A 27,784-nucleotide genomic window follows, 5' to 3' on the forward strand; every position below is an offset into this window, starting at 1 on the left:
TTTAGTCTTTTCATTGCTAAATTATAAGACTTGTCTTAGGATGGTGGAATTATGGTAACAAATCACCATCATCCATTTCTATATTTTCTAAAAATTTTAATGCTTTCTATAATTCCATTAAATACTTTTTGATAACTAAAAGTATATAGTTTTAAAAGTTGCTTAGAAAAAGTCTGAAGACAAATTACAACTACATTTCAGTGGTTACTCTACATTAGAATAGATTGGTGATTTCCCAGACTGGCTTGCATCAAAATATCTATTTTTAAACTTGAAATTTTTCCATACTCAGTTGCCAACAACAAGTTGCTCACCCTCAGCCTTACTGAGCTCCATAGCCAGCTGTTCTCTAGCCCTGGTCTCCTCATGAAGGCGCTCTCGCAATTCTTCTTGGCACTTAAGGGACTCTGTCACTTCTTGTTTCTGTCGGAATGACTCCCGCATCAACTCTGTCTGTGTAACTTTTGCATGTTCAAGCTAAATGAGGAGGGAAAGCATACGTGAAGGAAGGCAAGGTGTTGGGAATACCAGTGTCATTCCCCACTAAAGCTTAACAAAAAAAGGGTTTTAAATTAAAAATAAACTGTTCAACTACAGCCATTTAATATTTCTAGTGCATGCTAACATTAGGTGGGAAAAGCAGTACACAAGTAGATTACCTACATATAACTTTCCATAAGAGATGTATTCTGATTTTATTAAACAAACAAAAACATGCTGCTTTTGTGGGCACCTGGGTGGCTCAGCTGCCTAAGTGTCCAACTTTGGCTCAGGTCATGATCTCATGGTTTGTCGTTTCAAGCCCCACGTCAAGATCTGTGCTGACAGCTCAGAGCCTGGGGCCTGCTTTGAATTCTGTGTCTCTTTCTCTCTCTGCCCCTCCACCCCTCCTGTTCTATGCCTCTGTCTCTCTCTCAAAAATAAACATTTAAAAATTTAAAAAAAAAACACTTCTTTTGGAAATAAATAAATTTAGATCACTAGATCTATATTCTATCATATAAAGAACGATATAAAATTAATAACACCTAGGGTCATTTTTTATTTGCAGAAGAATTTTATGTGACTGTGCTTTATGTAAAACTTAAATTTCCTTTATATTTAACATTTATCAACTGTGGACTCCTGTTGTACACTGTGAGGAATATATGATTCATATAATGGCCTTAATTAACAAAATCATAGTGTCATAATAAAATGAAATTATAACCCATGTTGTAACTAAAACCTTTATATAACTGTCCATTTGTGAAACATCTACAAGACTTTATATGGTTATTCAATTTATTTTCAAAATCTCAGAATACAGAGGCATTACCCATAATTACTCATAAATATAGTCTCCTTTAAAATGCTGTTATTGACATGACTACATTCTTGAACAATTTTTAAGATGACAGTCAAATACAGACTCAAGGCCAAAGCTCTCTAAAACAGTGATCACTGTTACCAGCTCCATGAAATTACAGGAAAGAACTATTGCTGTCTTTGTTTTCTGAGCTTCTGACTGACAGCCAATACTTGCTTATCTGCTTTTATTTAAACTAAAAACTGAACTCAAATGTTTCTAGTATTTAGCCCTATGACACTAAAAATTTTTAAAGAGCAATCACCATATATATTAACAGACTCACAACACAATATCCTAGGAATTTGTAAAATTATAAACTACTTAGTATATGAGAAAGATATTACCATGTTTTATGTTTAAAAAACTGTAGTGGTTTCTAATTTATAGGCAAATATCAATAATGTATTATCAAATTATGATATTTAAGAATATTTTATTTTTAAAGGCTTCTGCTCTTCACATCTAAGTAGTATTTACCATAGCAAACAGATTTTAGAGTTACTAAATAAAAGCCTTTTATGGTCACTCTAAGTCAATTTCCAAAATATCAAGTATGTGACTATTCTTGTTTTATTTAATGGGATGTGGTCATTTATCATTTACAACTTATTACTTAGAGACAATATGAATACACATTTCATTTCAAATCACAAAATATTTCCTAAAACATCTCTGATGTCATTGCTACCTCAACAAAGATAAAACTTTATATATATTTCTACTTTTGACTGGGAAAAGAGTATTTTCCCTTAAATGTAGATAACTAGTTTACATTGATTTTTACTATAAAGAACATGACCATAAAGTATGAACTCAATTATATATAACTACTCTTCTGAATTTACAGTACAGCCTGTATTTTTAAAACATATCAACTGGTTCTACATATGTAGATAGGTAGCTTCTTCTGTGCATTATAAAGTGGCTGTCTGGTAAATACATAAAAACTCTGTAAGAGTTCAAAGCTCTAAAGAGGATAGATGTTTTTTCCTTTTCCAAATTTACTGTACAAGAAGCACTTAGCATTTATAGCAAGATAAATATTTTATTTAAAATTTTTTAATGTTTTTATTTATTTGTGAGAGAGCGAGCGAGCGCGTGAGCAGGGGAGGGTCAGAGAGAAAGGGAGACACAGAACCTGAAGCAGGCTCCAGGCTCTGAGCTAGCGGTCAGCACAGAGCCTGACGTGGGGCTCAAACCCACGAACTGTGAGATCATGACCGGAGCCAAAGCTGGATGCTCAATCGACTAAGCCACGTAGGCGCCCGATAAATACTTTAGATAAGAAAATTAAATTGTTTTTGCTTCTATGTCTACTTCTTAACAAGATCTACAGCATTTAATTTATTAAATATTTAAGTCATTTAAATATTTCCCATAGAACCACGAACAATAACTTCAGTTTTACAAAACAGAAGAGAAAAAATAGAAGAATCAAATACAGTAAAGCTAGCAAACAAATTTCATTTATTATAGCAGATGGTACTTATACTTTACTGGAATAAGACACTCCCCCTTCAAATGTTCATCTAAGTATACTTTAAAAAGTCTTTTCTATCCTGTTAAAGTAGGACTTATTCCTAATACCTAACAATATGAAATAAACAAAAATTTCATTTTCAGTACTTCTAAATAAGTTAAGAAACTTATCATCATAAGTATGTATAAAAGCAGCAATAAATATGGCCACTGTGATATAAAAGTTTCAGGGGGAGGTAACAAAATTTCTGTAAACCATCTGTCTTGTTAAATATTAGCTACTGTATTATAATTAAAGCCATGAAAGTCATAAAAAGTGCTGAATAACTTGTAGTTATATTGAATAACTTGAGGTAAATCATTCACAACATATTTATGTGTTAAATAAACCTGAAGTACTAACTATGCTAAGTACTTATCCTTAACAATGTTTATAAAATACATGTCACATAAAAACTAGAAAACAGTATTTCCTCACAGGATTACTAGGCATATTAAAAATAAGTTCCTTATGAGTTAACAAGAAAATTAAACTTAGAATCCAGATTTTCTTTTTCCTTGTTTGGAACTACAGCCAATATACCATATGATTGTAAAAAATTCCTAACTGGCTCACTTAGCTGTTTTAAGTATCATAATGCCTATTGCCTTTTAATCATTCCCTTTTTACTCAAGATTGGGATCATAAACATATAAAAAGCAAGAGTCTTAAGGACAAGCAGGATCTTTTTAAACAGCTTGCCTGGCATGAGAGAACTGTAATACTATCTCGGTCTGCTTTCTGGAATAAAAAACATAGCCAAGGCGAGGCTCTTCGAACAAATTTAGCCCTTCAATACATCCAGGATAAATGAGTAGTCACATATGAAACAATAACAAGATTCTATTCCAATTACCCTTACTGAGGACACTTAAAGTTCATTTCTCATTACGCAGATATTACTCATAAAACTAGATATATAAAAAACTGAAAAGTATAAACTAAAAGAAACCAAGTTTTTTATACTTACTGAATAAGGTGGGGTAGGCAGTGAAATTTTAGAAATAAGCTTTAATATGTGCCCATTTCTTTTATGAATAAAATGAAAAATAGAAGTATTAATAATTACTGAGTTATTTTCATCCAAATGTTCACAAAGAGGAAAAGGATGTGGTAAAGGCACACGAGATTCAACCTCATAAATATCTTCATCTTGTTCTTCCAACCACGAGCCACTGAGTTTGACAGTTGCCAAATAGGTCCTGTAAGAATCCATTCTAGACGATGCAGCTGCCAGTTTTCCTCACTGGTTTTAACAGTTTTCCACTACATTAAAAAGTTCTCTTTAGTTTATCAAGATACACCATTTATGTATGAAAATTTCTTTTTAGTACTATCAAATAAACATTATATTAATTCATACAACTTGAATAAAAGAAAAACCCCACAAATCTATTTTAAAAACTACATCTCCATCAGTCTTCGTCAAAAACAAAACAAAACAAAACCAACAAAAATAAAGGCATTTTAACTGGAATAAGTAATTAAATCCTCGAAGAATAGAATGAAAATATAAATATCTAATTAGCTGAGCAATAAAACTGCTTTCAGTATTAAATGGATCTGTGGAAATAAGCCTTCCAATCAAACTCGCAGGGAAGGTCAAGTTTTAAATCTCCATAGTAGCAGTCTTCAGAAGTGTAGTTGCAACATTATTTCCCTTGTTCTTGCTGCTTAACTCAATTCAAAAGTAAAAGCTCCTCTGAACTGAGCTATTCAAACAGCCTCTCATGCTAAGCCAAAGGATTCTAGTCACTGTCCCCTGAGGAAAAGGTCAGAACAGAGGGTGTGGTTTCATGTCTTTACCTATAGGTACTGGCAGGTGGAGTGTGAATTAATACGCCCACAAAAAAGCCTGCCTAACAGGATCCAAGTTCCACGTCAGAGCTTTGAAAAGGGTATTTAGACATGTTTATGATGTTTCTAAGATAAGCTAGTACTTTTCCATCCTATTAAAAATTATTTTAATCTGAAAATGTGAAATCAAGTATGTTTGAGTCCACATTACCAATTAGTTCTTAGAGTATATTAATCATAATAATTCTAGAAAACTAAATTAGTACTTCCTTTTGATATTTCCTTAAAATAATACTCATTCTTTCAAGCAGTCACTATAACTAAATATAGATAGTTCAGTTATAACCTATTTCTACACTGAATTGTTTTTAGAGTGAATGTTAAGGGAAAAAAATCACTCTTTTTAGAAGCTGCATTATATATAACACTTGGTAATTACACCACTTAAGATATTCTATGAACTCTGACTGAAACTCAAAAGGGCAAGTTGCATATAAAAGCCTCTGGTAGCTCCAGAAATGTCAGTGATTTTGAATAAACTAGACACTCAAGAGTTTTAAAAGATGAAAAACTTACTTTTTAACATCAAAAGATCAACAGTGAGAGTTGTTTCAAATAAATGAAAAACCTTTCTTTGTGGTGCCTTTTTTCTATCCAGTAACTAAATAGCCTAAACCCATAAAACCAAAACCTTTTATCTACTATGGAAAAACCCATACTAAAAAGAAAGCAGGTAANAAAAAAAAAAAAAAAAAAAAAAATCCATTTTATAGCCACTTTCACTATATACAATTATTTAAAGGAGTTAACTCTCCTTTAGTAGAGGAGTAGGCTAATAATTACGGAAGAGAAAATGAGATTTTCCACAGAGAGCCCAGAACCTACAGGAGGATGCTTCGGGGAAGGGCATGGGCAGTTGCCTCTTTTAATTCTGGACTAGGCAAGGACAAAATGTTGTTCATTTTGTGTGTGTGTGTGTGTGTGTGTGTGTGTGTGTGTGTGTGTTTGTAAGTCTGCCAGTTAGTTTGTGAAGATGTTTTAACATCTTTACAAAATGAAAGCCTAACTACACTGGTTCAGCCAAATTTAACTTTTTTGTTCTTCAGCAGATATAAAATCGTCCATATTCTAGCAGCTCAGCTTTATGAACTGGTTGGTAGGGCCCATGCTTAGCATATCATATAGTTCTCAAAATATTCTTTCCTGGCTCCCTCTGGAAATTAGTTTATTTTGATAATGTGGTGTCCAATTTCCCTTATTTGAAGAAAAAACAAAACTCTGAGAGTAATAAATATCTTTTTAAAAATGGAAACATTCAGGTTAAGGTAAGAACTAATTACAAAGGAAAAACAAAACTTAAGGAGAAAAAAAGCAGTAGATTAATAAGACGATTTAGAATGAGGTCAACAGACCTCATAACAACAGTATATTAACTAATGGCATATTAATTTGTGTTCAAAAAAGTGACTCTAATACATTAAAATAATCCAAATTATGTTTCTCCCATTTTTTTAAAGCATGTAAAACTTGTTTCCATCCATGTAAAATATAAACTTTAAGATGTATCCCCTTATAATAGAACACAGATCACAGTTAAGAAACTAACGACAAAGAAAAAACAATAAAATTAGGGAGGGGAAAAATGGACTGAAAACAGTGGTAAAGCTTATTTAAGATCGAGGAAAATACCTCTCCTAACAACAGTATATTAACCAATGGCATATTAACTGATGTTCAGATTACTCTGCATTAGAATAATTTTTTTTTTAATTTTAGAAAGCACACAAAACTTTTGTTTACAAAGGCAGTTAAAGCAAAATGACTTCAATTTTTAGGAGGATGCCCTTTTAATTGTCCAGACTAGCTCATTATTCCCAAGTTCCAGATAATCAAGATTTCGGGCATATTTGAAGGCTATTAACTTGTGGTATAGAGCTATGTTTCCCTAAATAAACAGCTTTATTTTAATCACACAATGTCAAGATATTTAACTTTGTTCCCCCTTAATCATTGCTCTCAAATTGTAAAACACTTTTGTTGTTCTCTTTCGGATATTCATTCGTTCACGTATTGGTGTTAATTTAATAGAGGGGCTGAATGCTGGATACTATACTCTGACAGAACTCTGACCAATATAATAAGCACATTGGGGAAAACACCTAATGGCAAAATGTATTTCAACACTTTGATTATACTTATGTTTAAAATTTAACAATGACGGGGTGCCTGGGTGGCTCAGCTGGTTAAGTGTCCGACATCAGCTCCGGTCATGATTGTGTGGTTTGTGAGTTAGAGCCCCACATTGGACTTTTGTGCTGACAGTTTGGAGCCTGGAGCCTGCTTCGGATTCTGTGTGTCTCCCTCTTTCTTTGTCCCTCCCCTACTCATGCTCTCTCTCTCAAAAATAAACAAACATTAAAAGAAATTTTAAAAACCTTAACAATGACAAAACAAAATCTTAACTATTGCTTTGTCCTCAGAAAAAGTCATCTTTTTTGAGAAGATACAGAAACATGTAGCTTAGATTCCATTATTCTCAAAAATGATAGTAAGCTCATGAGAGCTACCTACAATAATAATCATTCTGTGGGAGTAAGTTCTTCATTACTTTTTTCCAAGGCCTAAAGGAATCTCTCAGTAGTACCTCTGAACTCTGGAAAAGCTGAAAAGGCTACTCCCATGGAAGAGACTGAATTCCTTTTCTACCTGATTCAAGAATCAAGAATCTGAAACCATACCCTCAAAGATAACTTTTCTGCAGAACCACAAAGAGACTACTGAATAAAGAGAGACCTCTCTAAGGGCCTGTGGGTAGTCTCTAAGCATTTTTCCTCATAATGAAAAGTATCCCAACAAATAGGAAACTGCAACAGGTTGAATATAAGCCCAATTTTATAGTAGCCCATCTGGGCAAAAGAGAAGTACAATTTATCACAAGAAGCGTGTCATTATATGGACTTACATATATATACCATAGGACAAATCACCTGTCAAATCAAATAAAGTAAAAGAATCCTTTAATAGATATTATGAAATAAGCCTAGAAGATAGATACCCTGATACTTAGTAAACAAAATACTCACTAGTTCTTTTATTGAAGCAGGATGTAACTATGGAACCTAAAGCATACGAAACCTTAAAACTAAGTACAAGGCTTAATCATATGTCTTCTACTAAAATCACACAACAGATAAATCCACACTATTAAAAAGAAAAGAACCTTGAATATGACAATATTTACTTAGGCTATGGGTACTTCAATGAAACCCCTCTTCCATCCCAAACATAAATCCACAATAATCTGCAATCATCTCTTTCTCCAATCTGAAAGGAGGCAAGGTCTTTTTGATCCAACCACCACACTTTCCACCTGTGTTCTGAATTCCATCCTCACTTATTCCAAGGACCTGGCTTAAGTAAATCCATCTGTTTGTAACTTGCAATCTTCAACTTCTCCACTTTTACTGAGGTATACTATTCCAACATTTTAAAAAAGCACCTCCCTCCTTTTAACCTAGTATTCTGTTTTCTTCACAGCTAGGAGTCACAAAATTGTCATCTCTATTTCTACAACTCTGAATTTTGACTACTCCTCCACCAACTCCATGAAACCATTCTCATCAAGGTCACTGGAACACGTACAATGGATACTAAATCCTCAGCCACCTATAACTTTCCATAGTGACTGACAACTTTTGGAAAAATCACTTATCTGGCTTTTCTGACACTATCCTCTTGATTTTTCCTCTTCTCATTCTCGATCTCTCCTGTAGACTTACCTATTTTTATTCTCTTCTAAATGCCAGCATTTTATCAGCACCAAAATAGCTCTGAATATACTCTAAAGCCATGGCTTCAAGGTCTTTAAGTGATAACAACCTCCAATCTACTCCTACCCAAACTCTAGATTCTAGTGATTATCTTTACTTGATGCCTCTTCTATGCATTTCAAATGAAATACACCAACAACTTGGTCATTAAGGATTTATGTTTGGTTTCCTCTCTTCCTTATCCCCTATATCCGATCAGTCATACCAAATTCTACTAAATTCAGATTCCTAAAAGTTTTAAAATCACTTCCTCCTGCCTTAACTTGATTTCTGTCAGTTTTTACTTGGAATATAAGGGACTTCTGTTTCCCTACATTATATTTCCTCACCATCTTTTTGCCTATCTGCGTATCACACCACTGCCTAGAGGAAACTAAGACACAAATCTTATTACTTTTTAATGTTTATTTATTTGGAGAGACAGCATGTGCACAGAAGCGGCAGAGAGAGAGGAAGAGAATTCCAAGCAGGCTCCGTGCTGTCACAGCAGATCCCTTCACAGGGCTTGAATCTACAAACCTGATCATGACCTGAGCTAAAATCGAGAGTTGGATGCTTAACAGACTAGGCCACCCAGGGGCCTCTGATATTATAGTCTCATTAAAAATATTTCAATGACTCCCACACTTTACAGCATAATGTCAGCCTATGAAGGACTCTGACATGTAACTACTGGCTATTTCTCTATCTTCACCTTCTATTAGTTTTCCATCTTCCATCCTCAATGTTTCATATCACGATACTATCCACTGTTCGCATACATATCATGCTGGTTTACACTATGCCTTTCTCCACAAATTTTCTTCTGACCTACCTACTTAGTTTCTACTTGTCTTTTAAGTCTTTTACTTCCTTTCCCTTCATTTTCTCTTGAATTACACTTTCATCTTCATTATTACACCAAAGTGCTCTTGTAAGATTACCAATGATGCCGAAATTTCAAAATCCATTCTTCAATCTGTGAATAACATGATCAATCAGCAGTAATTGACCTCATTCATTTTTAAAGGGCAGAAAAATTGGCAATTAAGAGCACAGATTCTGACCCGAGACTGCCTGGGTTCATATTCTAATGCCAACACCTAACTTGTATGTCTGGGGAAGTGACTTCTCTAACTGATACTCTAAAGCCATGGCTTTAGACTTCTCCATCCTCTCAGTCTATTTTTGACAAGGCAGACAAAATGATCCTTTTGAAAAATATAAGTTAGATCAGTTACTCAAAAATTTCTAACGACCCATCCAAAGCTGGAAACAATCTGTATGTCCTCTAAATTAACTATATAGTACATGAATACAACAGAATACTCCTTAGCTATAAAAAGGTACAAACTATTTACAAACTATTAATACATGTAACAACGCTGATGAACTGATGATGAATCTTAATGCACTTTAAGACAATGAGGCCAGGCCCAAAAGAACACACAATGTATCATTTTATTTACACCAGTCTGGTATAGGGATGGAAAGCAACCAGGGGTTGCCAGCAGCAGGAGATAGAGGGACTGACTACAGAAGAGCAAGAACAAGGAATTAGGGGGGATGGAATGATTCTGTATCGTGTTTGTGGTGGCAGATATAAAACTCTACCCATCTGTCACAATCAAAAGCACTACACATACAAAGAGTGAAATTTACCATATGTAAAATTTTTAAAAATTAACCAGAATATGGGAAATCCCAAATAGGAATAAAAACTGTAACAAATAATTCTAATTGTATTAAAAGCAAAGAACAAAACCACTGAAGAGAGTGAGGGAGAAGAGAGTTCACCTAACATAATTTCAAAAACAGTATTTTTGACTATTTGAGGCTAAAGACAAATAGTGCTATACATGAATCCTCTAGTAAATTTGTTCTTCATGGGGGTATAGGCTTGCAATTATGAAATTACTTTATAGGTATATTTGGCTGAATAAATAAGTAAAATGAGAGCCTATTTCTAATGATGGGGAACCAAGTTACAGAGGGAAGGGGAAAGGTAGAATGAATGTTGTGGTACTGGATCGGAATTAGAGATAATGTATGAACTTATGTTTTTACTATATATACATAAAGATATAGAAATAAAAACAGATGCAAGGGTTAATATACCCTATGTATTTTCAAACTGTCTACTAAGAGGACCTACAAGTCATGATACCTTGGTTAACAATAAATTCATATAGCATCCAGATCTTGGTTTGTAAATATCATTCTCTAATAAGAAGACCCTAAATTCCTGGGAGAGGAGGTGGATTTCAGGGCTGGGGCAGGAATAACATGAAATTGGTCTGGAGCCTCTCATCATGCAAATGTTCAAAAAAGTAAGAAGTACTCTGAAAAGGTACCAGAGCTGACCTGAAAGAGTTCTCAATGCCAAAGCAGGAACAAAATAAACTACTATACAACTGAATTATAACCCATTGAAAAAAATAAACAGGCATGAGTACATATAGGTCCTCATTATAACTATGAGTAAAGAAGTAGCTCTCAGAGAATAATTCCAATAGATAAAGGAATGAGGAAAACAGAAAACCACCATTAGAATACGACAGTAATAATTACACAGGCAAGATCTACCAATGAATGCTCAAAATAGTGGGTGAAAGTTTAAGGATAAACAAGATATTTGCATAATCTCAAAGTACCTCCTCCAAGATATGTATTAATTAAAAAGGGAAAAACAGTAATGGTACAGTGAAAAAAACCAGCAGATACCACAAGAAATCAAGATTAACATCACCAGTAATAAGACATATTGATATCATGTGCCCTCTGATATGACACACTGAGAAGGGCACATCATTTTTGTAGAATTCTTGTCAAAAACGCATTAAGGCTCATGTAATCATGAGAAAACATCAGACAAATCCAAATTGAGGGACATTCTTCAAAACAACTAGCCAGTCCTTATCAAGTGTCAAGGTCATAAAAGACAGAGACTCAGGTACTAACTGTCAGAGATAGCTTAAGAGAGCTGAAGACATGATAACTAAACGCAATGTGGGATCCTGGAATGGGAAAAGGATGTAGGGAGGAAAAAATGATATAGTCCAAGCTATAGTCTATAGCTTGACTATAGATAGTCTGCTGTATCTAGACTACTAGATACAGTCTGTATCACTGTACTAGTTTTACTTTCTAAGTTTTTATAACTATAATATGGCTATGCAAGATGTTAACATTAGGAAAGGCCAGTGAAGGTTACATGCAAACACTATTCATACTATTTTTGCAACTTTTTTCTAAGTCTAAAATTATTTCAAAATAAAGAGTTAAAAAGTTATATACAGTGACTCCATATCTCATTAAGAATTGAATCCCAAGTTCCAGGTTATCTGGTTCCCAAGTATCACTCTGACCCCATCTTCCACTCTCCTCACTCTCCTTGCTCCAGCCACACTGGCCTCTTTGTCTGCCACACAAAGAACAAACACGTGACCTCCTTAGGGCCTTCATACTTGTTATTCCTTTGACTAAGACATTCTTCTCAGACTTACCTACATGGCTGTCTCCAAATCTTACGTATAGAATATGCTGGACCATTTCTTCATCAGAGAAGTCTTCCTCCATTTTCCTATATAAAACGTCCCCTTTCGCCATCATGCTCTACCTCCCCTATTTTATGTTTCTTCCCAGCAGATATAACCACTTGACATACTGTATACATTGTTGGTCTCCACCATTGAATTATAAGCTCTACATGAGCAAAGATTTCATCTATTCTGTTCAATGTTATTCTTCCAGTATATAACATAGCAATTGCTACATAGTAGGTACTCAATAAATATGATGAATGAATGATTCATCTCAAGCATCAAGTCTTCCAAAAGCTTTACTTGGCTCCACCTTACTCCAAAGTATGAGACACTACTCTCTTTCCTAGTCTCTGGGTATACTGTACAGAGCTACTTATCTGAACTTCCTGGTCACTGCAAGCACTAACATACTATGGCAACATCGCTCAGTTCTGTTTTAGAATTTCTTTGTAACAAGTGGGAAAAAAAAATAGGTAAAAGGGAACGATACTAATATGAAGAACCAAACGATGACACATTAAAATGAAAATGGAAAAGAAGTTATTTCACAGAGGTGATTAGACATTATTTTATCTCAATCTAACAAACTCTTAATAATATTCATTAGGTTCAAGATAATTTTAGTTATTAATAAGAATATTCTGAAGAAGTCAATTGCTTTAAACATCTATCCATGAGACAGCAGTAGGTGAAGTGAATCTGGACTAAAAGAAATCACGTAAGAAACACCTGCTTTTTATACCAAATGTCAACAACTACTTTAATCTTTTATATAATAGATATTAGTAAAACATTTCAAAATTCAGTTAGAATAATGTGAACATTATACCAGTAATCTCTAGATCAGCGGTTCTCAAACTTCAGTGTGTATCAGAATCACGTAAAGGACCTGATGAAACACAGGTTGCTGGGCTCCATCATTCAGTAGGTCTGGGGTGGGAATTGAGAATTTAAATTTACATCAAGTCCTCAATGATGCTGATGCTGCTGGTTTAGAGACTGCAGTTTGAGAACTACTTACTGCTCTAGGCAAAATTTTTGTGACCTGTTCTTGATGTTTAAAACAATACAATAACAAACAGCTATCTTATTTTATTATTTTATTTTACAAATTGCTATCTGCGTTATTTGACAGATTGAGAATTTGGAAAAATGACATGGTCAGGCTCCGACTGTACCTCACATCTCGGTCACATAAGCAGATGTGATGATGTATGATCTTGGCCTAGGAAACTGAGTATTTCAGTTAGATTCCACACAGTTTTCTGTTGGCAGTATCCATGGATTATGGGGGAAGTTTCTCTATAAAAGCCTAAAGGAGTAAGTCCAAACACAGATCACTTCTAATTTATTTACTATTTTCCATGGTGTTTGTCAAAACACAGATATTATACAGCTGACCATTGAGCAATGCAGGGGGGTTGGGTGCTGATCTCCTACACAGTCAAAAATCCATATAACTTTCTAAAAAAATATTTTTTAATGTTTATTTTTTGAGAGAGAGTGTGAGTTGGGGAGGGGTAGAGAGAGAGACAGAATCTGAAGCAAGCTCTAGGCTCTGAGCTGTCAGCACAGAACCCAACATGGCACTTGAACTCCTGAACTGCAAGATCATGACCTGAGCTGATGTATGCCACTGAACCGACTGAGCCACCCAGATGCCTCCATAATCCATATAACTTATGACTCCCCAAACTTAACTGCTAATAGCCTACTGTTGATCAGAAGCCTTACTGAGGACATAAGTGATTAACACATTTTATATATGTGTTATATATTATATACTGTATTCTTACAATAAAGTAATCTAGAAAAAAGAAAATGTTATTAAGAAAAATCATAAAGAAGAGAAAATACATTTACAGTACTGTACTGCATATGCTAAAAAACATCTCCATATAAATGTAGCTACACAGTTCAAACCTGTACTGTTTGAAGGTCAACTGTACTGCTGGACTGTCCATAATTTACAATGGTATCAAGTGGCAGTGATGGTATTAATGGTGCTCAAGATCCAGGTGAAAAGTATTTAATAGTGGTCAAGAAAAGGAAAGTATTACCAATTTTTTCATAGTTGGAAAGAGTACAAGTCACAGAAATTAAATGCTAATGTAGCTGAAAATTTTTTTAAAAAGAGGCAGGAAAGGGGTATTTATGATGCATGTGTATTCAAACTTTAAAAGTGCTGACAAGTGGGGCACCTGGGTGGCTCAGTCAGTTAAGCATCCAACTTCAGCTCAGGTCATGAACTAGTGGTTCGAGGGTTTGAGCCCCGCATTAGGCTCTGTGCTGACAGCTTGCTCAGAGCCTGGAGACTGTTTCAGATTCTGTGTCTCCCTCTCTCTCCGACCCTCCCCTGCTCATGCTCTCTCTCCCTCAGAAATAAGTAAAACATTAAATAAATAAATAAATAAATAAATGTGGTGAAAAGCAACAGCTGAAAATGCTGGAATTGGATCAGTTCACTCACTAGACTAGCGTACTATTAAAGTGGCTTATATGTAAGCATTCTGAAAGAAAGCCAGTATTTATGATAATTTAGAAAAGAAAAAATAGTAAATCTTACTAGAAAATACATTATTTTCTTATAATAGTTATGGAATTCCATGTTATGATATAGTATTCAGAATTTCAATGTTTGAGCTTACGTAGTCTATCTAAGGCCGAAGAAAAATACAATAAACACTGAAATTCTTTGATTCAAGAGTATTATGTCTTAAATTAATAACACAAATGAACTGGTTTTTATTGGTGTTATTTTCTCATCGGCACTTAGGATGTTGGCAATAAAAAATAATTCTTGTAGTTTTAGCAAAAGATGGGACCACTATTGTTTGTGTAGTTATCCTTTTTATTGTGTATTAGTAAATACACAAAGATTTGACTTTTCAGAAATTCTTCGCTTCTTTGTGATGCTCAAGGAAATCTGTAAGTAACTGAAGCCTTTTAATCATTTTGTAACTGTTCTGAAAGCTTCAGAAGAACAATAATTGCCCAAAGACAACAATTTCTTCTGTTACATATATACATACACATATCTTCAGAATTTATCTATGAAAACATTTCTGAGGGGCACCTGGGTGGCTCAGTCGGTTAAGCGTCCGACTTCGCCTCAGGTCATGATCTCATGGTTCATGGGTTTGAGCCTCGTGTCAGGCTCTGTGCTGACTGCCAGCTCAGAGCCTGGAGCCTGCTTCAGATCCTGTATCTCCCTCTCTCTGACCCTCCCCTGCTTACGCTCTCTCTCTCTAAGAAATAAAACATTAAATATTTAAAAAAAAAAAAAAGAAAGAAAGAAAACACTTCTGAGACCTACTTAAGTGAATATGAATACCTTAGTTTGGCCAACCAAATTGGTTTCTCGTACAACCCAGAAAATTAGATATATTCTGATATATCATTCCTCTGGCCAAATAGTGAATTCTCATTCCAAGTGGTGATTTGTGTGTGTGTGTGTGTGTGTGTGTGTGTGTGTGTGTGTGTGTTTTTAAGTTTATTTTTGAGAGAGAGAAAGAGCACACAGGAGGGGCAGAGAGAGAATCCTAGACAGGCTCCACACTGTCAGCACAGAGCCTGACATGGGGCTTGAACCCATGAACTGTGAGACCATGACCTGAGCCGAAACCAAATTGGACACTTAACGAACTGAGCCACCCAGGCGCCTCTGGTAATTTGCTCTTAAGATACAGTCCATACTCTATCACAGAAGAGAATTAAGACTATGTCCTTACAAAGTAAAATGAACCTGGGGAAAACTGTGGTTATCTGACGACTATTTAGAAGACAAATATTTCACTGGAAATATGCTGTTTTGATAATGCCTTCTTTGTTAAATGCCAATAGCAAGTTACCAAGAGAAAAAGAAATGGATTGATAATGAGAAAGTAACCAAATAGTAGGTGGTTAACAAGTGATTTCAAGGGTCAATTAACAAAGAGCGGTCTCAATCACTAACTTAGCCTAAAAGTAAATGAATTTGGCATTAAAATATAAAATATATAACAATATTTGTCAAATATGGTACATCCAATAGTCACTGCTACTGCAGAGTATAACAGAACAACTTCTTAGAGGAAAAAAAAGTAGCATCAATAAAAGCTAGACATTAGAAATAACAAGACAAAAGATACTCTTTCAACTTCTCAACTTGTTTGAAATACGCATGAATCTATGATACTCTGAATAAAGATATCAATGCAAATGTTAATATTGGCTGTAACTGATGACAATGCAATAATCATTCAATTAACATGATAGCTATGATTCTCCAGTTATTTTAAACATTTTTTAAACTATATGAATTTTCTTCATTTTTAAGCAACAATTTTTTAAATCCTACATTCGGTAACTTAAGAGATAATTGCCATATATATACTATAAAAACGTTACAGAGAAACTGTATTTTAACTTATAAATGGTTACATCCCTTTAAAGTTTCTATAAAAACTGTGCTTCAACATAGAAACTGTCCCTTACTACCAAGAGACATTGCCTACCAAGAGACGGTAAAGCAAGGTAATCTAATAGCATTCATGAAAAGGAAGTAAAAATCATGTGAAGGATTTTACAAGCTGCAAAATGATCTTAGTCCCTTCTATGGTCCAGCCTGAGCTGGCGATGCTACCCAGTACTGTGTTCTGAAATCAGAGGATCTTTTCCAGCAAAATCAAGCCCTTCTTCTATCCTCCCATACACCTGAAACATCGCATTGCACAAATCATAGGTATGATTTATCATATGATAATAGTGGTTAGTGTGTTAGGACAGACTTGAGCATATGGTTTTTTGAAGAGATTCCTGATACTGTATCTTCAAATAAACATTACAGAATATTACAGATAAGGGTGAAGTTAAAATCTCTTTTGATATCAAAAAAGTAATGTGCAAGAGTCTAGAAAATCTGAAAATTAAAACACTGAATTTTGAACTTGAAGAGTCCATCAGGACATTAAATGAACTCTTAACACATGAAAAAAAAACCTGGTGATATCAAAGATCCCCTGTTGTTACAAAGACAACCAGTTATTAAGAGGAACCTAACTAAATTTCTGTGAGACAACAGAGAGAAAACATTTAATTGTTCACTGGCTTAAAGAAAACCCACTACAAATTTAGTACATATTAGCAACATAAGGAGGTTACCTGACTGCTGGTTTCACTTATAGCTTCTAGGAGTTTCTCAACTGCTGCCTGTAGTCGAGAGCTAATATTCAGCATCAGTTCTTCATTTTCAGGGTCTATTTCAGTTTCAGCAAAACCACTCCTCAAGAGCTGTTCTGAGAGATCTGTCCCTTCTTCAGTTACTTTTGACCACATACTATTGTCATTTCTTGGCATATCACTTCCAGAATAAGAGGGTATAGATTCATCTGTAATTGGAACAACAGTATTTTAAGGGCATAAACCAATTATACTTAATAATTATAGTAACAAAAAGGTTATAAAATAAAATCAAATCAAACCCTGAAATCAGTGAATTCTAAGTGTCTTTTTTTTTTTAAAAGATCTTTTAACAACAACACTGCAACATAATAGGCAAATATAGAATGTAGTATTATTTGATAACCAAGCAGGTAGGAGAAGAATAATGCTATGCTAAGAGGACTTTCTAGAAATTAATACTTGGGTTATTCAGTATTTTTTTCTTTGATTAAAACTCTTAAAACAACTTTCAACAGATATTTACTAAGTACCCACCATGCAGAATTTACTAAGTAATGGAGACACACAGGTGGCAAGATCTGGTTCCTATCCTCAAGGATAATATAATGAGAAAATACATACATAAATGACATGAAAAGAAAACTGTGCAATGCGAGGTGTCAGGTATATGGAAGGATAGAAGAAGGGCTTGATTTTGTCTGGAAAAGATCCTCTGATTTCAGAACACAATACTGGGTAGCATCGCCAGCTTGGGCGGGACAGTCAAAGAGATTAAGATCATTTTGTAGCTTGAAACTTTTTAAGAGGTACACTACAAAGAGATCAGAAGCTAATGAGTAGTACTAATTTAACTAAGGACCTATGTATCCACACTATTCTTATTTTTTTTATTTAGACAAACTGAATTTACATGGGCAGAGAATTTGGGAATGTTTTCTGTAAACTGAAATAAAAGCACAGGTTATTCATTGCTGTTACGGAACACGGTACTCATCTGTGAAAGCACAATACAACCCAACGATGAAATGTCCTACAGAAGAATTACCCATTCTTTTATTACATGTAGTATGTATTTCTTATCAGTTACTGTAGAAAGTTAACAAATTAACACCCAACTTTAATTTCTAAAGTACTCAGAATATTCCGTTTGATATGGTCATCTAGGAAAATAAGAGCTATTTATTAAAATGCCTGGCTGAAGTAGCTGGTGCCACGGAGTTCTCTCACTCTCATGTGTTAACAGTATGAGATGCAGTTCAGATACAAGATCTGAATGCAGCACAGTTCAACACTAAGTACCACCTCTGTAAAGTCACTGGCTAAAGAATCCAAGACTGCATTCTAGGAAATGATATAAAAAATTGTTCTTTAATGTTTGTTTATTTTGAAAGAGAAAGAGACAGACAGAGTGCGAGCGGGGAAGGTGCAGAAAGAGAGGGAGACACAGAATCCAAAGGAGGCTCGAGGCTCTGAAGGGTTGGCACAGAGCCTGACATGGGGCTCAAATCACAGACTGTGAGATCATGACCTGAGCTGAAGTCTGCCACTTACCCGACTGAGCCAGGCAGGTGCACCATCTAGGAAATGATTTTAAATGTTGGCTATTACATAGTTTATCTTATTCTTAGTGTAACAGCTAATACAAATTTTCCTTTGTACTTTTAATCTCAAAATTTAAACACAGAAAGCAACCAGACTAATATTTGTATTATTCTATGTGTTCAAAACTGAATGTCTTGATAATAGGGATTAATACTTTACAAGTACTCATGAGTGCAAAATGATCTTGGGATTCAAAATGAATTCATATACAGTACAATGTATATTACAAAGTCTAAATGAAATGAATGTAGCCTAGAAAATAAATATTTTTGGAAAAATTATGGAAGAAATATTAGTAGTTTATAACCAAGTGTTTAAAACCAAAAATATGTTACATAGCATCTTTAAGGAATTAAATGCATTCTACAGTGCCCTTTTCTAATAAATAGAGAATTTGACAAATCAGAGGAAAGAGAAGAGTCTGATATGGGGAGTGAAGACTTTAGAGTCAAAGTGTGTGGAGAAGTTAGGATGGGGCAGGGAAGAAAGCTGAAAGACAGCAGCTGGAAAGGAGGCTCCATCCAAGTTGTCAATGGTCTGAACTTTTATAGGAACCTTGGGGTTGTACTATAAATTAGTGGGGCAGTGAATGATTTTTGTAGAGGAAGACATCAAATCTATGAATCAGGAAGCAAAATTGTAGCAATGCAGAGGAAGGGATGAAGAAGAGACTGGGTGGAAGACTAGATGACAAGTGTTGAAACGTGAGATAAAGATGGGGGGGCGGGTTGGACACAGGTCAGAGAAGACTAAATGCATACATAAAACTAGGGAAGATAGAAAAGTAAGAAAAGATGACCCTGGCAAGTGTAGACTGATTCTTAGGTGAAAGAAAAGTCATTAAGGAAAATATTTTAAAAATCAGGAGACAGTATACAGAGTAGACATAAAAAATGGTAAGTCTGAGCTATGTGGAGATGAGTTAACTTTTAGAAATTTGGGTCTGCAGAGACATAGGAGTCATTTGTATTAAAAGGAGCACTGACATCTTGAAAGTGGATACATTTATTTCATAAGCAATAAACAAGTGCTTTCCTGTTTCAAGAGAGAAGGAGGAAAAACATAGTTGAAGCCTCCACAATAAGACTACAAAAGAACCTGTGTAAACGCAGGGTCACAGAAAGAAAGGAGATATTCCAGGAGACAAGAAGAGAACAATCCAAAAAAGGTAGAGATATCAGAAATGTTATTTGTCTACAAACTCAAATAGGAGGACTGAGAAGATACTTTTGGATAACTGGGAGGTCGCTGCTGTCGTACTGCGGGACAGGAACCGAAACTGGTAGAAATATGGGCGGTCTAACTCCTCATCGAGTCTCAAGGTTTACCTTGACTGAGGACAAAGATAAGAAGAACCAATGCACTTTTTTTTTTCGTATTATGAAGAAATCAGCAATGCTTTGGGGAAAGAGAAAACAACATCAATGATGACAAAAAAAAAATTGAAGATATTGTATATTGCATGGGAACAAATCTCAAGCACAAACTACAAAAGATACATAAAACAAAATGGCTTATGACAGGCCAGTGAAAGTTAATTTTTTCAAATGCTAATAAAACACACATTAAAATATCTTTTCTAAAAGATGAAGATGTCAACTAGCTTAATGTATTTTATAGTAACACTTTGAAGATATAAACAAAAATAATATGTTCCAATGAAGAAATTGAATTTTTTTTGTTTTTTCCAATGCAATAAAAAGAATGAGAAAGACAGCACATTTATGCTGCATTTATAAGAGTCTTCGGGGGGGGGGGGAAGGGAAATCAGAGAAAAACACATACTAGCAGGGCAATTTTGTAAAATGCCAATGGAAACCTCAGAATTGCCAGCTTGGTGAAGAGACTCATGATTTCAGATTGGTGAGCCACTCATTTCTGTATCTTAAACACAGCAGATGATGGTTTAAGTATTTCCTTTAGCCATTTACTTTATGGACTCATACCATGTTCATTCCCTATCTTCTCAGGTTAAGCAAGGTAGGTGATCTGATAGGGCATTCCCTAAACCAAAGGCCTTCTGAAGATCTCCAGAGCCCAAACTGGAAACCATGGACTCTATTTTGCCTCTCATACCTCACAGATGAGTGAACTGAACTGAAGCCTTGGGAGAGACTTGCCCAAGGTTGCAGAGAGTTATAACAAACAAGAATCCAGGACCTCCTGATAACTAACCCAGCATTCTATCACTTCACACTACTCCAAAAGGAAGCTGCAGGTGATGAAATTCAGTGCGTGGCTACCTAAGAGAGAGGTAAGCATTGTACCACTGAGCCATCACAGTGCTGGGTCAAAGAAATTTCCTAGGGGAACTCATTGGTATGAACTACTTTCATATTCACTCAGGTTCAAGTAATTTGACAGTGGCTCAAAATCTCCCTTCACTTTCATAAACTAGGTTACTCTTATGAGGCAGCAAACATTAGCAAATCAATTATTTACTTTTTTAGAGAGTTAACAAGTCTATACATGTTTAAAATCTAAACAAGTTTGGACTTGAAGGCTGAAAATTAATCACAAGTGCTACTACCTACAATAAAAAATCATACGTAAAAACTGAAAAGCAAATGATGCTTCATAATCAGATTAAGACTAACTCTTTGTTATATTAAATAAGACATAAAAGAAATATTTCAATAGTTCTTTTTAGCTTTTACAATAATGCTTCCATGAAAAATATGAAGGAACATCAGAAAAAATTCTTATACATGGAAGTGTCAATTTTTAAAACCAATATATTCTTCAAAGTTTATCAGAAAATTTAAAGTTTTAAATTATAGACTCTATTAATTCAATATTCCCTTCAAGATGCAAAATGGATCTGTAAGTGTCCCCAGTGATATTAGTGGCCATCCTAAATAGTCTGATAAACACTTTTACAATGAGACCAAGAAAGTATTACCTAATTCTTTCCTTTACATGAAGATCCATTTGTAGAAACAAAATACCCAACTGAGAGGTTAACAAAAGAGTGATGTTAATTTGAAAAAATATTTCTATAACTTTTGAAAAGAATGATATGACAGAGAGTTTAAAAATTCAGTAGTATGGGACACCTGAGTAACAGAGTTGACTGAGCATTTATTTCAGCTCAGGTCATGATCCTAGGGTTGTGGGATTGAGCCCTGTGTCAGGCTCTGTGCTGAGTGTGGAGCCTGCTCAAGATTCTCTTTATCTCTCTTTTTCTCTCCCATCCTCACCTCTGAGTCTCTCCCCTGCTTGCTTGCTCTCTTTCTGTCTTAAAAAACAAACAAAAAAACCCTTAAAAAATAAAAGAAGTTTTTAAAATTATCTTTGTACTCAACTGAGGCAGTTTTACTTACAATTTCAAATCAAACTTTTCTCTGCACATAGAAACATGCTACTGGCCAAACTATAATCAGATAAACTTTCTATAAGTGGGATAGTCTCTTTTCATTTCTCCACAAGAATCTTCAACAACATGCTCTCAAAAATTGCAAATACTAGCACTTTTATATGATTGGCCTCTAACTGGGGAGACATGCTTAGGTGTGGAATGTAGGGCTTGATCTGCTGATATAATAGTCCAGACCCTATCCTTTCCCATCTGATGTATATTTTCTCACCCTCTGATTTCCTGATTCTCTTATCAACAAAGAATTAAAAAACAATAGAGACTGGATGTCAGCAAGTATGAAACTAAGAAATTCCAAGAAGAAACTCCAGCTCACAGAGCTCGAAGAAGACAACATTAGGAAGAGAGTGATGTCTTTCAGGATCCAACCTCTGGATCCATACATATTGTCATACTTCAAACCACTTTTCCAAAAGGAAGTAAGGATCTAGCAGAGGATAGCCTAAAGATAAGGTCAAGCCGTGGTTTCTTACAGAGACCTTTTTTTTTTCTTTAACCATACTCAACAAATATGTAAAACAGATGCCTGATTCCTAAAAGTTCTTTATTTCTAATCTTACAGGGTGGTTTCAGGATGTTGCCAATACTTTATAGATAATGATAAAAGTCCTGAGAAATGATGTAGAATTTTTATTTTATTGGTGGAGAAATTAATAGCCTCTGATTTCTGTAGCACAGTAGTATCCCTGAGTATGTACAATAACAACTCTAAGACACCCACTTGCAAAAGCTATAGAATAATGGTGTTCTGAGAACAGTGGCTCCAAAATATTTGTGTCTGGAGATCTTTTTGTTGGAAAAAACTTTAGTATTCTCTCTTCTGTGTTTTCAACACATACCAAACTGCCTTGCTCTCAGAAAGATTTATTGAAGATGAGGATAGTCTCAACAGTATATAAAATTAGTACCTCCTATGCGCTCCTCATGGATGCATGACTTTACAGGTGCCTCTCCTTCTGACCTCCAAATCAAGCTGGCAGATGACTGGACCTTACTAGATCTATCTAGAATACCGAGGACATGGCGACCAATTGTTTCTTCAACAGCAGCTGTTGTCTTTACAACTTCTAAGAGGATCTTCAAAAGTCTGTTATTAGCTTTCTGGAGTGCGAACCTGTATAGAGAAAGAAACATTTATTACAATGCTTAATCTTTTTGAAGCAAACACTGTGCTTATGTTCCACACAAAATGTACCACAAAATATCTGACATGAACAATAAAATATGATATGATCATCTCTACAAATATGCATAGCACTTAAAATGAAGTGTTTTTTGTTTTTTAAATTTATTTTCTTTTTAAAAAGTTTGGTTCATCAGTAAATTACAACATCTTTTACAAAAGTGCAATACTTTACTGACCTTAATCAAACATGTAAAGTTTTAAGCTAGTAGTTTCCAAATTAGAAGAAAATTTTAAGGAGATGCAAAAGTTAAGTTTTAAAAACTGTGGTAGTATCAAGCATATGCAGGCTTATAGTACCATTTGAGGTTCTTATACATATGTCATATTTAATCTTTTTATGTGTCAAATATAATTTAAAATGTAATTTAAAAATTTCACTAGACAAATGTGTATTTCTACAACTTAGTGGTGATAATCTAGATAATTACAAAAACAGGCAGAGACCTGTTTTTCACAAGGTCTATTGTGCAGTATCACTATCCTCCAACACTAGAGAAAATATCATTTATTATATCTGCTCCAGAGACAAAAATTTCTCAAGTTACATAAACTGTATTAATTTCAGCCCAGTAGAAGGGACCTATTTTCAACCAAATGGAATCAAAAGAGCATCTCTCTTTTTTAAAAGATGTCACACACTCTCATTTTCAAAAAATGAGAAAATACTGCTACTCACCCATCTAAATACCTCAGTAAAAATAATCAGTGTTAACATTTTAATGCCTCTCTTTCTAGACTTCCCCTATGCCTCATAAACATACACATTTTAAAAACAAAAATGGAATTATCCAGGTGAAAAGTGTTTTTTAAGTTTTTGTTTTTTTTTTTTTTTTTTACTTAATATAAACATCTTTTCATATCAAGATATATACTTCCATAAATGGTAATTCAGGAGATTGTCTGATTAACCTTCTGAATAACTAAACAATTCTCGTGTCCTAACAGCTTAATTCATTAAGAGTACTACAGTAGCAAACTTTGTATTTAATACATATAGATAAAATAAGAGACTTTCATAGTAAAGGTCCTCTGCTTTAAGACTGTTTTCTCTCTCAACTTCACACTGTGGGAGATCACCAACAATCAGGTTAAAGGATATGTTTTCACAGGCACATGACATCACTATTTTTAGACAAGGTAATAAATGGGCAAGTGTTCCTTCAGTATTTGTCAAGTGAAAGAGACCGTTCTATTTTTGTACCTAGATCAAGTTCTCTGCTTACATGAGGCGAGGATATTAAAAATAAAACCCTAAGTAATTTAGTTAGTAGGAAGTAAGTCAAAGGTTTTATTTAACTTTTTCTCTGAAGTTTTGTTCAAGCCCTAAACACCTCAGGATTAGGACAATTTGAAAATATTTCTAAATAAGAGAAATAATTAAAATTAATATGATGGTAAAAATAAAAATATGAATACTCATTTACTAGCACTACAAAAATTCCTAAAAATTAAACACTGCATAGTTTTAAAAATATACCAATTAAAGAATATAAAATAAACAGTTTGTTTATTTTATATTGCCATGGTAACTCTAATTTTCATACACTGTCTTTCTTGTTTGAGTTCCATACTGACTGCGTTCCATACTGATGATCCAATGGGGAAGCCAAAATCTTAGGGGCCAAATTCCTCCATGCAAGCTGAGGAAGGAGGTTAGGAGGACACAGAGGGTTGACAGTCACAGAAATTGGAAAAGGAGGAAATTAAGTTAGTAGATATTAATTTAATTTAAAATTAAAGAAATTATTTTCATTTGAGCAGAACAAAGTTTAAAATACTATTCTTACAATCCTTAATGTTATTATGGGGATAACTATTCTTAATATTTTACATTTTTATTAACCTCTACAAAATCAAATCAGGGAAAGTTCTGTTAACAATAGATCATTAATTTATTTGTCTATAAAAGTGGGATATGGACTGAAAGTTCCCATCTGATATGGAGTAAATCAAAGAAAGAAGCTAGCTGTAGACTATCACACTTCATTTTTTTTCTCATCACAAACAAGGGGTGGCTTATATTGAATGTATGTCCATACAATGAAGAAATATATTCGCACATACAACTGTGTTTTTTAGGATAAAAAATGGCATAAGAACAGAATAAAATTAATCAAGAAAGGTTTGAAAACCAAATAATGCCTTACCATTTACTGAAATAGATACATGATCAATATCCAATTAAAAATTACTTTACATAAAAAAGATTTTTAAAAAGTTTGTCTATCAAAAGTTGGTAATTCTTTACAAAGTAAAATGAACAAAATAAATGTACAAGATCAAAACAAGGACATATAAAGTTTATCACACTGAAACAACTATTTAATTCCCTCTTTGCTGACAAAATACACATTCTGTATACCTTTCATTGGTCAGAATGTCAGGAAGCACATCTTCAGGTTTTCTGTCTAACTCCTTTTCTTTAAAGGTCTGTTCCTCAACTTCCTCTTGGTTTTCATTTCCATTCTGTTCAAGATTGTGTAAAGGTAAAGAGGACAAAAGAGAAAGAAAACCTGTCATCTTGGAAACAGCATGTCATTCTTCTATACTGCTATAAGGTGAAACAGAAACCTCTGCGTGCAAGATAGGTTTTCTTTGAAATAATATTTAACTACATTTTATCAAGAGATTAGCATTATCAAAAAAGCTAAGGCAGCCTAATGCACAGATGAAAACAATTTTACTGGGTTCAGGCTCACGCATGCTGTAGGGTGACATCCAGTTTGTTAGGCTGCTCCCTGGTGAAGCAACAGCTGCTGCTACAGCAATGTCTGATTCAAATTACCTTAAATGGAACGTAAAGTATCTTGACTCCACCTACCTGGCATGTAACAATCACAAATCTGTTAAGCTCCACACCCATAAAAAATACATTTCACATGGACAACAAAGACAAACAGATCCTACTGCATGTTGACCCCTGGCCCCTAGGTGGGGCAGAGTCCATACTACCTGTGTTTGCGTACTGCTGTTGCGCAGCTCACAACACAGCTTCTCTCTTCCCGCTAGAGACAGCTGCTTTAGTGCTTCCAGCTCCTCTAAAAGCACCCTTTCTCTCTCTGAAATCAGGTTTTCATTATCTATTGAGGATCTCTAAATAAGAAAAAAGGTCATGAGAGAATATTGTTTGCGAGAGAAGAAAAAAGCAGAAATAATAAGCAGATTTGTTTTAACCCCAGGGACCAAGAGAAAGCCCTTTTATGTATGAGTCACATCCCATGATTAGGGGTTAAAAGCGTATATAAAATTCAATGCAAAATTTAAAAGGTAAAATAAACTAATCAGGCCTAGAATATTCAGGACTTTGTGAAGCTCAATAGTATATTCACATGTCAATTTTGCATTGAAAATTCAGAAATTTAAATTCACAAAATGCAATGAAGAAAAGCAAAATCAATTTTTTCAAATGTTTTATGTTCAGCTGCCAATTTTCCTATTCTATACTGGAAAGAACATATTTTAATATTTTGCTATTTTGTATCTCTTAAGTTTTTGAAATAAAGTCAATAAATTTGTTTTTATAGGAACTTTCGATAAAAATATTTCTTGCTTTTCTGTAATGATTTTGTGAGTATACCATATACAGCAATTGGTAAGAATCCAGCTCCCAAATACCAAGGAGTCAGAAAAGGGATAAGAATGTTATATAAATTCGCATTTCTCAAATCAAGAAGAGATGTTTCTCTGGAGAAAGTCCCAGAAACATACCACTTCAGATTTCCATTCATGATTAAAAAGATAGATTAAAGGTAAAGGTAAACCTTACAGATGCTAATTGGTGGACTCACAAAACTATAGATGAATATGGGAGAACTGAGTATCAACTACACCTCAGCACAAAGAATTTCCAAAACTGTCACAGTGCTTTTGCATGTATGATCAATGAAATGATTAAAAACAAATATACAAACAGCCTTGTAGCCACTTTTCCCCAAATGCCTAAAAAGGCAGATAAATAAAATGGCAGAGATGCAATGCACTCCAAGGTTAAGTCAGGTGCTCCTAACAAGATCTAAGGCTGTTGTGCTGATGGGAGTCTGTTCCTGATGTTAAACACTTGTATTTATTCAGATCTTGGCAATAGTTTTGACTTTTGTAAAAAAGGCTATATAAAGAATACTGTTATTTTAACTGGAGAGAAAAGGGACACTAAATCTCATACCTGGGCTAACTGTCTATTCAGTCTCTTAATCTCTTCTTGTAGTTGTTCCTGGTCTTCTCGTTGTCTCTCCATTTGGCGCATGTGTGCCTGCCGTAACAGTTCTGTCGCCTGTTGATGTTCTTGGTATTGTCGTACAAGTTCCTGCCTCATATCTTCCAACTGTTCTTCATTTAACATCAGTTGTCTAGAAGCATCCATACTTGATACCAAAATCTCATCATGGATCTAAAATAGTTAAAAAAAAAAAAAAAAAAAAAAAAAAAAAATAAAAAAA

General features: G+C 34.4%; 1 protein-coding gene across 1 annotated transcript in view; it reads right to left on the minus strand.

Annotated features, from left to right (window-relative positions):
• AKAP9 (A-kinase anchoring protein 9) overlaps positions 1-27,784 on the minus strand; it is a 116,686-nt gene that overhangs the window by 48,662 nt on the left and 40,240 nt on the right. The window contains exons 15-20 of the mRNA XM_077776229.1: positions 27,511-27,735; positions 26,301-26,441; positions 25,711-25,814; positions 23,071-23,276; positions 17,164-17,390; positions 315-477 (exon numbers count right to left, since the gene is read on the minus strand). Coding sequence (XP_077632355.1) covers positions 315-477; positions 17,164-17,390; positions 23,071-23,276; positions 25,711-25,814; positions 26,301-26,441; positions 27,511-27,735 — 1,066 coding nt within the window. The remainder of the gene's footprint in view (positions 1-314; positions 478-17,163; positions 17,391-23,070; positions 23,277-25,710; positions 25,815-26,300; positions 26,442-27,510; positions 27,736-27,784) is intronic.

This window comes from Crocuta crocuta, unplaced genomic scaffold (assembly GCF_008692635.1).
Source record: "Crocuta crocuta isolate KB4526 unplaced genomic scaffold, BGI_CrCroc_1.0 scaffold37, whole genome shotgun sequence".
Classification (NCBI taxonomy): Eukaryota; Metazoa; Chordata; class Mammalia; order Carnivora; family Hyaenidae; genus Crocuta; species Crocuta crocuta.